This window comes from Pantherophis guttatus, chromosome 1 (genome assembly GCF_059756535.1).
Source record: "Pantherophis guttatus breed Tessera chromosome 1, ASM5975653v1, whole genome shotgun sequence".
Taxonomy (NCBI): Eukaryota; Metazoa; Chordata; class Lepidosauria; order Squamata; family Colubridae; genus Pantherophis; species Pantherophis guttatus.
This window is the reverse complement of record NC_142063.1, coordinates 9,502,270-9,514,917: the sequence shown is the minus strand read 5'-3', so window position 1 is coordinate 9,514,917 and position 12,648 is coordinate 9,502,270. Positions and strand designations below refer to the sequence as shown.

The following is a 12,648-nucleotide window of genomic DNA, read 5'->3' as shown; positions in this document are numbered from 1 at the left end:
CAAAATGGATGCACATGACGGCCATCGAGATCTAGATAAAAGACACTCACTCCTTTTCCGTCCTTGGATGGAAGACCACCAGGAAATCTTACCACCTTGGGCAAGGTGATTTGGAAAACCATACCATTGTTGGAAGAAAAATCCAGATCCAGTTCGAAGCCGGGAATAAAATGGAGGCTGCTTAAGAAAGGAAGTTTGTTGATGAGCAGCTGGGACAGCTGAAAAATTAGCTTTGACGAGTGCAAGGATTTTTACACAGTGTCTGTGGTGTCAATATTTTTTTTATTGAATTATAAAGTATTATAAAATACAAACTACAAAGTAAATAGAAAAGCAGTGGGGGGAAAGATGAGGAAAGAGAGGTGAGGAAAGAAAAAAAAAAAAGAAGCATTGACTTCCAACTCTCTCTGTTACAATAAAATTGGGGCCAAATTAATATATATCCTTTTAACTGTTTTTAATGTTTGTATTGTATGTTTTTATCTGGCTGTACACTGCCTTGAGTCCCTCGGGAGAAGGTGCGGTATATAAATTCGAAATAAATAAATAAATAAATAAATAAATAATAAAATAAAATAAAATAAAATAAGGCATTAACATCACAACTGTTTTTTTTCATAATAATACGAACAAGCCGTTTCTGTAAAGATCTATCAGTCTAATGGGTAAATCCCAAAATCAGATTTTCATTCTTTTCCACATCAAGCACGGAGTTCAGAAGCGGTCTCCATGTGGAAACAAAAGTGCTTATCGGTATGTTCTCTTCTTTAATCAAAGTGGTCAATTTTGCCATTTCGGCCAACTTCATCAACCATTCATCCGTGGTAGGAATCGAAGTGTCCTTCCATTTTTGTGCATAGAATACCGGTAGTCTTGCTGCAGTCCACCTATAGAATAACAAAAGTTCCAATTTCCCCCCCCCCCAATTCTTTTTCCATTAAACCCAAAAAAGAAAAAGTTCTGGTTTCATTTTTTATCTCCGTTTTCAACATTTTCTGTATGAAAATATGAAGGTTTTTTTTACACGGTTTCTGAAATGCTGCTGGGGATTGTGCAATGCAGAGAGCGCTGCGTCTTTTGCTATTCTAATCATCTTCTTTTAACGACCCCGCAACTAAATGGAGCTAGTTTAATGGCCAGATGCCAGTGGTGAAATCCAATTTTTTTTTTACTACTGGTTCTGTGGGCGTGGCTTGGCGTGGTGGGGCTTGGTGGGCGTGGCTTGGTAGGCGTGGCAGGGGAAGGATACTGCAAAATCTCCATTCCTACCTCATTCCAGGGAAAGGGTACTGCAAAATCTCCATTCCCACCCAACTCCATGCGAAGGATACTGCAAAATCCCCATTCCCATCCCACTCTGAGGCCAGCCAGAGGTGGTATTTGCCGGTTCTCCAAACTATTCAAAATTTCCGCTACCGGTTCTCCAGAACCTGTCAGAACCTGCTGGATTTCACCCGTGCCGGATGCCCTTCCTGTCACCAGTGTGGAGTTTTGTTCAGCAGATATATTCTCATTGTGCCCAGAGAGAGAAATATCGGCCTCTAACCTAGGATCGAACTTACAGCCTCCTGATTGTGAGGTGAGAGCTTCATCTCTAGGTCACCTCTGTCATTTATTTATTTATTTATTTATTTAATTTGTATACCGCCCTTCTCCCAGAGGGGACTCAGGGCGGTGAACAGCCACAATTAAAAAACATACAAAATACTGGAAAGATAAACAAATCCCTCCAGAGATGACAATAACAAATAAAATTCTAGAATGTGCAGAAATGGCAAAATTAACTAGTGTTCTTAAAGACGATGAGAATTCAAAATTTAAGGCAGTATGGGAAAGGTGGTACAAATGGTGGAATAATAGAACAAGGCTATAAGGATATGTCTATTTCTAATAATGATAGATTTGAAGATACTTGATGTGTATATAATGTATATATGTAATCGCATGATACCTCAGATGTTACCTGAGATTTGATATTTTCTTTTTAAAAAACCTTTTTTTAAAAAAATCAATAAAGTATTTAAAAAAAAACAAAAAAACATACAAATACACAAGTTAAGATAATTAAAAAAGAATTAAATCATTAGCTTCCCAATTTAAAACCCCCAAATCCATAAAATTTAAAATCCCAATTAAAAAACCATTTAGGCTAGGCTTTTGCTATTCTAAGGGTGGTGGGTTAAACCTATTATGTCCAAAAAGATCATGTCCTGTTCTTACAATTTGGGTGGAGAAGGATGTAAATTTTAATCCTGCCGCTGAAGGTGAAGGTGTTTTCTTTGTGAATAGGCTGGCCCAGACTTTCTTAATGGTTACAAAATCTGTTGGGAGGCTATTAAGAAAGACTGGGGGCTGCTTTCTGCCTCTAAGAACATGTTTCTCTGTTTCTCCCTTTGGGAAAATAGAATATTCTGCCTCTTTTAATATCCCCCCAAATATTTCATTCTCTAGAACACGGATGTCAAAATTAGATTTATTCGAGGGCTGGATCAGCATTATTAGTTCTCCGCGGGCCGCCTGGGGGGGGAGGGGGCAGTTTTCGCGGCCGGTTTTCAGCCTGGACAGGCTCCTGCATCACTTTACTGGCCAAAGCAAGCCACGCAGAGGCCATGTGCCCCCCCCGTGCTCCGTTTTGGCTGGCAAAGTCTTCAGGAGGCCGTCCAGGTTGCAAACGGGCTGTGCAGGGGCCGTGCGCGGGCCCCCCCATGCCCTGTTTTGGCTGGCCAAGAGGCATGGCGGGCCAATCCTTTGTTATTTCCAGGCCGGCACTGCGGGCCAGATTTAAGCGCCCTGTGGGTCGAATTCGGCCCACGGGCCTTGAGTTTGACATGCCTGCTCTAAAAGGAGGAGGGTGGGGCTTCCCACACCATCACGGTATTGTTTTCCAAATCAGCCAATGGGAACACCCCATATTGGTGCAGTCCAGTGCTGGGTTTCAAATTTTTTTACTACCGGTTCTGTGGGTGTGGCTTGGTGGGCGTGGCAAGGCTTGGTGGGCGTGGCAGGGGAAGGATACTGTAAAATCTCCATTCCCTCCCCAATCCGGGGGAAGGATACTGCAAAATCCCCATTTCCTCCCAATCAGCTGGGACTTGGGTGGCAGAGAATAGACGGGGGCAGAATTTTTACTACCGGTTCTCCGAACGGCTCAAAATTTCCGCTACCAGTTCTCCAGAACTGGTCAGAACCTGCTGAAACCCACCTCTGCTGTCAGCTGGAGCAGAAACGGATTTAACCTTGTAATTCTGGAGATGTGTCTTCTTTTTGGATTCAGTATTTCTGGCACCGTGTTTTTAAAGATTTCGGCAGGTGCCAAGCTTAGATGCCAACTGAGTTCCTCCCCGCGCCAGATTCAGCATTTGCAACGGCCCGAATTCCTCCGTCGGTTTTATTTCCCTGCAGTTTTCCCGTCCCTCCTCCTCCTTCCCCCTCCCCTTAATTCTTAATTTGCCTTTATTTCTGTTTACATCAATCGCGGGGATTATTTAAAGGAAGGAGCAGATAAGCAAATAAATGCCAGAAAGAAAGAAAAAAACCGCTTTGGGATATAGCAAGTGCTATTTCAGCTTGGGTTTTTATTGCTCAGTTAAATCACCGCCAATTGGCGAATATCTTCGAAGCGATTGGATTTAATTTAAAACTTCCAAGGGACTTGCGCCATTGTCATCCATTTGCAAGCTGAAACAATAGCGGGTAACTCGTTTGTTTTCTTCCCAATTAGAAAGCGAGGTTGGGTGGGGAGAGCCGAGGAAAATAATTAAGGAACCAAACCAAGCAATATGCAAGAGAAGCAGTTGGGAGAGCTATTTGTTTAGCTGTTTGCTAAAACAGAAGGGAGACGTTTGTTAAGTGAATTTGTTTGGTAAACCAATTTAAGTAAATCCCCTCTCTTCCCTCCCTTTATTTTACGACCGTTCTTGCCACAGTTGCTAAGTGAATCACAGCCGTTGATAAGTTAGTACGGTCGTTAAGTGAATCTGATGGTCGTTAAGAGATTCTCAGTCTCAGGATTGTCCCAAACGTCCTTTTTTTCAAGAGGCAACTGGACTTTCTTGTTTTTTCTTTTGAAGACATTTCGCTTCTCCTCCAAGAAGCTTCTCCAGCTCTGACTGGATGGTGGGGAAACGGAAGGATTTATATTCCTTGCAGACAGCTGGTCATTGGCATCCTTTGAGAGGGTCGTTGAGGCTACTTGGAGGTTTGTCTGTGTCCTCAGGGTGTTGTGGCCCGTCAGCGGCTTGTGCAGCTAGTAGCTGATTCCGACAGCGAGGAGGCTGGTGTGGTGCTGTGCCAGCAGCCTATGCAGCTGACACTCGAGTCGGACAATGAGGAGGCTGGAGAAGATGTGGTGCCAGAGGCAGGGATTCAGCCAGGGCCTTCAGAACCTCCAGAAGCTCCCTTAAGTGAAGAGGACGAAGAGGAGGAGCCTCTTCTCGATGCACGGGCGCGCAGAGCTGCCAAAAGGCAGGAGTGGCTCCTCAGGAGGAGGTCTCCTCGAGAGTAAGGCTTGGGGCTAATTGGCCACTCTCTTAGCCTATTTAAGGAGGAATGCCGACTGAAGCAATTTGCAGGGAACAACTTCGTTCCCTCTCCTTCGCGTCTTGATCTTAGTTCTCTGCAAATTGCTTCTGGGCTTTCTGCCAACCCTAGTAAGATTACGATTATTTATTCTTTGGATTCTTGTAGGCTGTTAAGAAAGTTAATTGACAGCCTTTGTTTGAAAAAAAGCTGATTTAATTTAGTAAACTAAAGTTTGTACAGACTTTGTGTGTGCTGCGTTCTTTGGGGTCCGTAGCTGGCGCAGAACACAGGGTCACCTGAGTGGTGGAAATAGTTCCTGTAGTCTGCAATTTTTTCCCCTGGAAATCCATTCCTAACTGCCACACCATTCAAAGGGGGTTCATCCCAAATTGTACAGCTAAAAGTCTGTCGAGATTCTCAGTCGTCCAGGTTATGGTTGCCCCAAAGGTGCTTTTTTTTTTGCTTTAATTTATATGCTGCCCTTCTCCGGAGACTCAGGGCAGCTTACAATGCCGCCCTTACAAAGAGCCTTGGTAGTACAGTGGTTTAAAGCACCCTGTTATTAACACAGCTGCCTGCAATTACTGCAGGTTCGAATCTTACCAGGCTCAAGGTTGACTCAGCCTTCCATCCTTTCTGAGGTAGGTTAAATGAGGACCCAGATTGTGGGGGCAATAAGCTGACTTTGTATAAATATACAAAAGGATGAAGGCTATTGCTGAGCACATTGTAAGCCGCCCTGAGTCTCCGGAGAAGGGCGGCATATAAATCAAATTTAAAAAAAAAATGCATTAAGCAATAGCCTTCATACTTTTGTATATTTATACAAAGTCAGCTTATTGCCCCCCACAATCTGGGTCCTCATTTCACCTACCTTTGAAAGGATGGAACGCTGAGGCAACCTTGAGCCTGGTGAGATTTGAACTTGCAGTAATTGCAAGCAGCAGATGTTAATAACAGCGCTTTAGTCCACTGTACTACAGGCTTTTTTTCAGGAGGCAACTGGACTTTTCTTGTTTTTTTCTTTTGAAAACATTTTGCTCCTCATCCGAGAAGCTTCTTCAGCTCTGACTGGATGGTGGGGAATGGAAGGATTTACATTCCTTTCAGACAGCTGGTCATTTGTATTCTTTTGAGAGAGTCCTTGAGGCCACTTGGAGAACCCTCAACAGAGGGGAAGGGATACGATGTCATCTATCTCCAGTCTACAACACAGTCCTTTCAGCAGTTCCAAGGAGGCTCCACACCTATTTGCACCACTCAGGTGATCCTAAAGACACAGATAAACCTCCAAGTGGCCTCAACGTCTCTCTGAAAAGGATGCAAATGACCAGATTTGTCTGCAAGGAGTAGAAATCCTTCCGTTCCCCACCATTCCGTCAGAGTTGAAGAAGCTTCTTGGAGGAGAAGTGAAAGGTCTTCAACGAAAAACCAGAAAGTCTAGTTGCCTCTTGAGAAAAAAAAAAGGCACCCTTGGGAGTACCTGAAAAGGCTGATAGGTTCACGTTCACACCTGCCACTGCCCAGCCCCGTCTCCCCCCTCCTCGGTTTCTGCCTTCCATTTCCAGATGACAGGATAACGGAGTTGGAAGAGGACCTTGGAGCGCCAGTGTCCCTGTTCAAGTCCACCATCATCAACCTGTTGCTCAAGGCTGTTGGGAGCTTTCGGAATCGTCCCCTCTCCTAAAATGTTTGCATTCGCTTTGTGTTATCTGCCGATTTGATAAGGGGTGGTTTGACTCAGTGAGCAATTGTTGCAGCAGTCAGAGTTCCTTTCCTTTTTCCTTTTCCTTTTCCTTTCCTTTCTTTTCCTCTTTCCTCTTCCCTTCCCTTCTTCATCTATTTACTCCCTTCCCTTCTTTCTTTCCTTTCCTTTCCCTTTCTCTATCCTTCCCTTCCCTTCTTCATCCATTTACACCCTTCCCTTCTTTCCTTTCCCTATCCTTCCCTTCTTCATCTATTTACTCTCTTCCCTTCTTTCTTTCCTTTCCTTTCCCTTTCCCTATTCTTCCCTTCCCTTCTTCATCCATTTACACCCTTCCCTCCTTTCCTTTCCTTTCCTTTCCCTATCCTTCCCTTTCCTTCTTCATCTATTTACTCTCTTCCCTTCTTCTTCCTTCCTTCTTTTCCCTTCTTCATCTATTTACTCCCTTCCCTTCTTCCTTCCCTTCCCTTCTTCATCTATTTACTCCCTTCCCTTCCCTTCTCTTCCCTTCTTCATCTATTTACTCTCTTCCCTTCCCTTCCCTTCTTCATCCATTTACACCCTTCCCTTCTTTCCTTTCCTTTCCTCTCCTTTCCCTATCCTTCCCTTCCCTTCTTCATCCATTTACACACTTCCCTTCTTTCCTTTCCCTATCCTTCCCTTCTTCATCTATTTACTCTCTTCCCTTCTTTCTTTCCTTTCCTTTCCTTTCCCTTTCCCTATTCTTCCCTTCCCTTCTTCATCCATTTACACCCTTCCCTCCTTTCCTTTCCTTTCCCTATCCTTCCCTTTCCTTCTTCATCTATTTACTCTCTTCCCTTCTTCTTCCTTCCTTCTTTTCCCTTCTTCATCTATTTACTCCCTTCCCTTCTTCCTTCCCTTCCCTTCTTCATCTATTTACTCCCTTCCTTTCCCTTCTCTTCCCTTCTTCATCTATTTACTCTCTTCCCTTCCCTTCCCTTCTTCATCCATTTACACCCTTCCCTTCTTTCCTTTCCTTTCCTCTCCTTTCCCTATCCTTCCCTTCCCTTCTTCATCTATTTACTCTCTTCCCTTCTTCTTCCTTCCTTCCCTTCTCTTCTTCATCTATTTACTCCCTTCCCTTCTTCCTTCCCTTCCCTTCTTCATCTATTTACTCCCTTCCCTTCCCTTCCCTTCCCTTCCCTTCCCTTCCCTTCCCTTCCCTTCCCTTCCCTTCCCTTCCCTTCCCTTCCCGCAGTTGTTAAGTGAATTATTGCATTTGTTAAATTAGAAACACGATTGTTAAGTGAATCCAGCTTTCTGATTTGACTTTGCTCACAGAAGTTCGCAAAAGTGGATCATGTGACCCCGGGACACTGCAACCGTCATAAATACGAGTCAGTTGCCAAGCGTCTGAATTTTGATCACGTGACCACTCCGCCGTTGTAACTTTGAACGGTCACTAAATGGACTGTTGTAAGTCGAGGACCACCTGTTCTTTACAGAGTTTTTTGTGAAAGTGGAAGAAAGCGAAGGGGTGATTTTTGGATTGAAAAAGGACTGACTAAGGGGTGGAAGGGAAGTCTATAATGCTGAAAATGGCGGAGAGAGAAAACGGGTTTGTTAATGTTGAAAAGGAAATCAAAAAGCTTAATTTTTCTGATTCATGTTTAATTATCTGGTGTGTTTTCTTTTCTTTTATTGTCTGGCTTTCTACAGCTTTTTCCCTCTTTCATTCTTTTAAACATATCTTACAGCATGCTCATTGGGAATTCTGGGTTGAAGCCCCCTATCTTAAAATATGCCGGCCTGGGAATTCTGGGAGTTGAAGTCCAGGCATGGTGGCTGGGGGATTCTGGGAACTGAATTCTGGGAGTTGAAATCCATACATGGTGACTGGAGGATTCTGGATGTTGAAGTCCATTCATCTTAAAGCATGCCACCTTGGGAATTCTGGGAGTTGAAATCCATGCATAGTGGCTGGGGGATTCTGGGAACTGATGTCCAATCATCTGAAAGCATGTTGGCTTGTGAATTCTGGGAGTTGAAATCCATACATGGTGACTGGAGGATTCTGGATGTTGAAGTCCATTCATCTTAAAGCATGCCACCTTGGGAATTCTGGGAGTTGAAGTCCATGCATAGTGGCTGGGGGATTCTGGGAACTGATGTCCAATCATCTGAAAGCATGTTGGCTTGTGAATTCTGGGAGTTGAAATCCATACATGGTGACTGGAGGATTCTGGATGTTGAAGTCGATTCATCTTAAAGCATGCCACCTTGGGAATTCTGGGAGTTGAAGTCCATGCATAGTGGCTGGGGGATTCTGGGAACTGATGTCCAATCATCTGAAAGCATGTTGGCTTGTGAATTCTGGGAGTTGAAATCCATACATGGTGACTGGAGGATTCTGGATGTTGAAGTCCATTCATCTTAAAGCATGCCAGCTTGGGAATTCTGGGAGTTGGAAGTCCATACATGGTGACTGAGGCATTCTGGGAATTGAAGCCCACCCATCTTGCAGCACGCCAGCTGAGCCAAGTTGGGAAAAGATCCGTCTCGAAGGTTTTAGCAGGCACAAAGTTGAGATCCATTAAGCGGAGTTACAACTTGACCCTTCAGACTTTTGGGGAAAGCGCAGACAACGTTCTCGTTGGGGAACAAATCCACGCCGTCTTTCTGGACCCAGTTTAAGAGAGCTTGTAGGCGGCAGTCACACGCCCACGGGTTCCCGGAGAGATCGAGAGTGAGCGCGAAAGTCACGTTGACCAAGGGAGAATCCAGAGAGGTGATCTCGTTGGCGGAGAGATCCAATCGTCCCAGTTGTTTCAAGGACTGAAAGAGCCCAGCTGGAACGTGGGTCAGGCCGGTGTTACTCAGGGAGAGGATCCACAGCGTGGGAGTCCCACGGAAGGTGTTGGGGGCGATAGACCGGATGGGGTTGTTATTCAGATTTAAAACCGTTAAAAATGTGAGGCCTCTGAACATCTCCGGAGAGAGACAACGGAGGAGGTTGGAGGAGAGATCCAGCGACAGCAGCAGCGTCAGCTTACGGAAGCAAGAAGTCGGGATCTCCTTCAGCCGATTGTGGTCGAGATGCAGCTTCTTGAGGTCCTCCAGGGTTTCGAACCAAGATGGACGCAGTTCGGCCAGCTGGTTTCTACTGAGCGCTAGGTAGGCCAGGCTACCTACATTTTTGAAGAGCTCTGGAACTAGATCTTCCAGGAGATTTCCCGAGAGATCGAGGGAGTGCAGGTGTGGGAGGTTACGGAAGAGGCCATCCGGAAGGGTCTTCAGCTGGTTGTTGGACAGATAAAGACTCTGGAGCTCCGGAAGACCCTTCAAGGCCTCCGCACCAAGGCTGGAGATCTGGGTGGACTGAACGGAGATGGTTGTGGTTTCAGTGGGGAAGCCGGTGGGAAATTCGCGGAGCGATGAATCGTTGCAGTTAAAACCCGTGGTATTTTTTGAGCCGAAAAGCGGCTGGCAGTGAGGGACCTGTTGGGTGTAGCTGTTGAGGGACATCACAAGGCAGGCGATCAGAAGAGGTGGAGCTGAAGGCTTCATCCTATGGAGAAGCCGGGAGAGAAAAAGAGAGATCCAACACCTTCAGCTTCCCTTTCACACATGCCCCAGCCAGGACTCGTCTCCCCGTCCTCTGTTTCTGCCTTCTGCTCCCAGATGCGGAACTGACTTTTCCTTCTGTTCAATTCCACCGACACCAACCTATTGCTCAATCGGGGTTGAGAGCTCTCCCGAAATATCTGCAGCCCCTCCCGGCTGTGGGTTATTTCCAAATTTGATAAGGGGCTTGGAATAGAAGATGGTCAGACTGAGCTGAGGCTGTCGACTGGGAGGGTTTTCAACTCTTTTCCTTCCCTTTCCTTTTCCTTCCCTTCTTCTCTTTTCACTTTGTTCCTTCTTTCCTTCCTGCCTGCCTGTCTGCCTCTCTCCCTTCCTTTCCCTTGACCTCCCTCTATTTCTCCTCCCTCTGTCCCTTCCCTGCCTCCCTCCCTTTTTCATTCCTCCCTTTCCTCTCTTTCTCCTTCTTCCCTACTTCTCTATCCTCTCTCTTTCAACTTTTTCTCCTTCCTTCCTTCCTTCCCCCTCTATTTCTTCTTCCTTTCTTCCATCTATCCATCAATCCCGCTCCTTTTTCATTCCTTCATTCCCCTTCTCCTCCTTCCTTACTGTCATCCTTCTTTTTCTCCTTCCTTCCTTTCTTCCATCCATCCCTTGCTCCTTTTTCATTCCTTCCTTCCCTCTCTTTCTCTTCCCCCTCCTTCTCTCCACTTCTCTCCATCCTTCTATCCTCCCTTTCTCCCTCCTTCCTTCCTTCCTTGCTTCCCTCTTCTTTTTGCCTCCCTCCATTTTTAAACCCCCAAGAACCCACCCACCCCCGGCAAGGCCCAATAGCCACAATTCCTTGTTTGCTTCTTCTTGCCATTCTCTTTCTTCCAAAATGTGCATCTCGGTGTGAAACATGTTTGTTTAGGGTCCAATCTTTCTGTTTCTCAGTTAGAAAATCTTAAGGACTAGAAATTTGGAAGAATGGGAATCAAACCGATGTGACTTTTTGCAGCTTCCATGGCTTTGATTCCCACACTCTCCTTCCTTCCTTCCTTCCTTCCTTCCTTCCTTCCTTCCTTCCTTCCTTCCTTCCTTCCTTCTTTTTTTCTCTCTCTCCCTCTTTCTTTCCCTTCTTTCTCTCTCTCTTCTTTCTTTCCTTCCTTCCGTCCTTCCTTCTTTTTCTCTCTCTCTCTCCCTTTCTTTCCCTTTTCTCTCTCTCTTCTTTCTTTCCTTCCTTTCCTCCTTCCTCACACTCTCCTTCCTTCCTTCCTTCCTTCCTTCTTTTTCTTTCTCACTCCCTCTTCCTTTCCCTTTTTTCTCTCTCTCTTCTTTCTTTCCTTCCTTTCCACCTCCCTCTCACACTCCTTCCTTCTTTTTTTCTCTCTCTCTCTCCCTCCCTCTTTCTTTCCCTTCTTTCTTTCTCTCTTCTTTCTTTCTTTCCTTCCTTTCCTCCTCCCTCACACTCTCCTTCCTTCCTTCTTCTTTCTTTTCTTTCTCTCCTTCTTTCTTTCTCTTCTTTCCCTCTTTCTTCTTTCCCTCCCACTCTCCTTCCTTCCTTCCTTCCTTCCTTCCTTCCTTCCTTCCTTCCTTCCTTCCTTCCTTCCTTCCTTCCTTCCTTCTTTTTCCAAACCAACACACCAAACCACACCAAAAAGTGTGTACTTACCTGTAGTTTTCTCGAAACCACATGTCTGCCAGCCTCCCTCTTTCTCGAATGCTGTGTTCAGCAGGAACTCTCTTATATACCTGCGCTGGGGGGGAAGTTTCTATCCTCAAACATTAGTAAAAAATTCCCCCATTCCGTTTGCATCACAGTGAGGGGGGAAAAAACCATTTCTGTGCACAGCTCAACCTTTGTTCAAAGGCAAAGACAAATGTTGACATTCTCTTTACCTGAAGTGTTTTCCCAAAAAGAACATTTCTCTGGGGTTTTTTTGGCAGGAGAAACAATTTCCTCATCTCTCTTGGGACAGTGCCTAAATTACAGAGGCCTTCAAACTTGGCAGCTTGAAGACTTGGGGACTTCAACTCCCAGAATTCTCCAGCCAGCATAGTTGAAGTCCCCAAGTCTTCAAGCTGCCAAGTTTGAAGGCCTCTGGCCTAAAACAGGTGAAAAAAAAACACCACCTGGGCCTCAGGTTGCTCCCATTTCCACATGACCCTGAAAAAAAGCATCTCATGAAGAAATGGAAAAAGTTCAGAGAAGAGCAAGTGAGTTGATTAAAGGCCTGGAGACTAAAACATATGAAGAATGGTTGCAAGATTCGGGTTTGGGCAGTCTAGAGAAAAGAAGGACATGATAGTAATTTTCCAGTATTTGAGGGGCTGCCCCAAAGAAGAGGGGGGGTCAAGCTATTCTCCAAAGCACCTGAAGGCAGGACAAGAAACAATGGATGGAATCTCATCAAGGAGAGAAGCAACCTGGAATTGAGGAGAAACTTCCTGACAGCGAGAATGATTAACCGGTGGAACAGCTTGCCACCAGAAGTTGTAGGAGCTTCATCACTGGAGGTTTTAAAGAAGAGACTAGATCAAGGGTGGGATGTTGAGGGTTCGCAGGGGTTCGGAAGAACCTCTAGCTAAGATTCTGTGCAGTTTGGAGAACCCCCAAATCCCACTCCTGGATGGCCCCCTCTACCCTGGCCCGGCCCTCCCAGGAGTCCCCACGTGGCCTGTTTTGGATGAGGTAAGTGCAGGGTATGCATGGAGGCTCAGGGAGGGTGAAAAACTGGCCTACTGGTAGTTCGAGAGGGCCTCCGGAGCCTGGGGAGGCTGTTTTCGCCCTCCTGGAAACTCAAAGAAAGCCTCCGGAGCCCGGGGAGGGCAAAAACACCTCCCTGCTGTGGTACTGTTGTGGAATAATTTGACCAACACAACTTTTCTAGGTTAGT

At 45.6% G+C, this 12,648-nt stretch overlaps 1 protein-coding gene across 1 annotated transcript; it reads right to left on the bottom strand.

Annotated features, from left to right (window-relative positions):
- Window positions 1-8,012: 8,012 nt before the first annotated feature.
- LOC117668580 (phospholipase A2 inhibitor beta) lies at window positions 8,013-11,774 on the bottom strand. Its single transcript, XM_087893624.1, has 2 exons — window positions 11,424-11,774; window positions 8,013-9,755 (listed from the first exon to the last, which is right to left on the bottom strand). Exons 1-2 carry the CDS (start codon window positions 11,444-11,446, stop codon window positions 8,756-8,758), a joined length of 1,023 nt encoding a protein of 340 aa, XP_087749750.1. The 5' UTR covers window positions 11,447-11,774; the 3' UTR covers window positions 8,013-8,755.
- Between the last annotated feature and the right edge of the window lie 874 nt (window positions 11,775-12,648).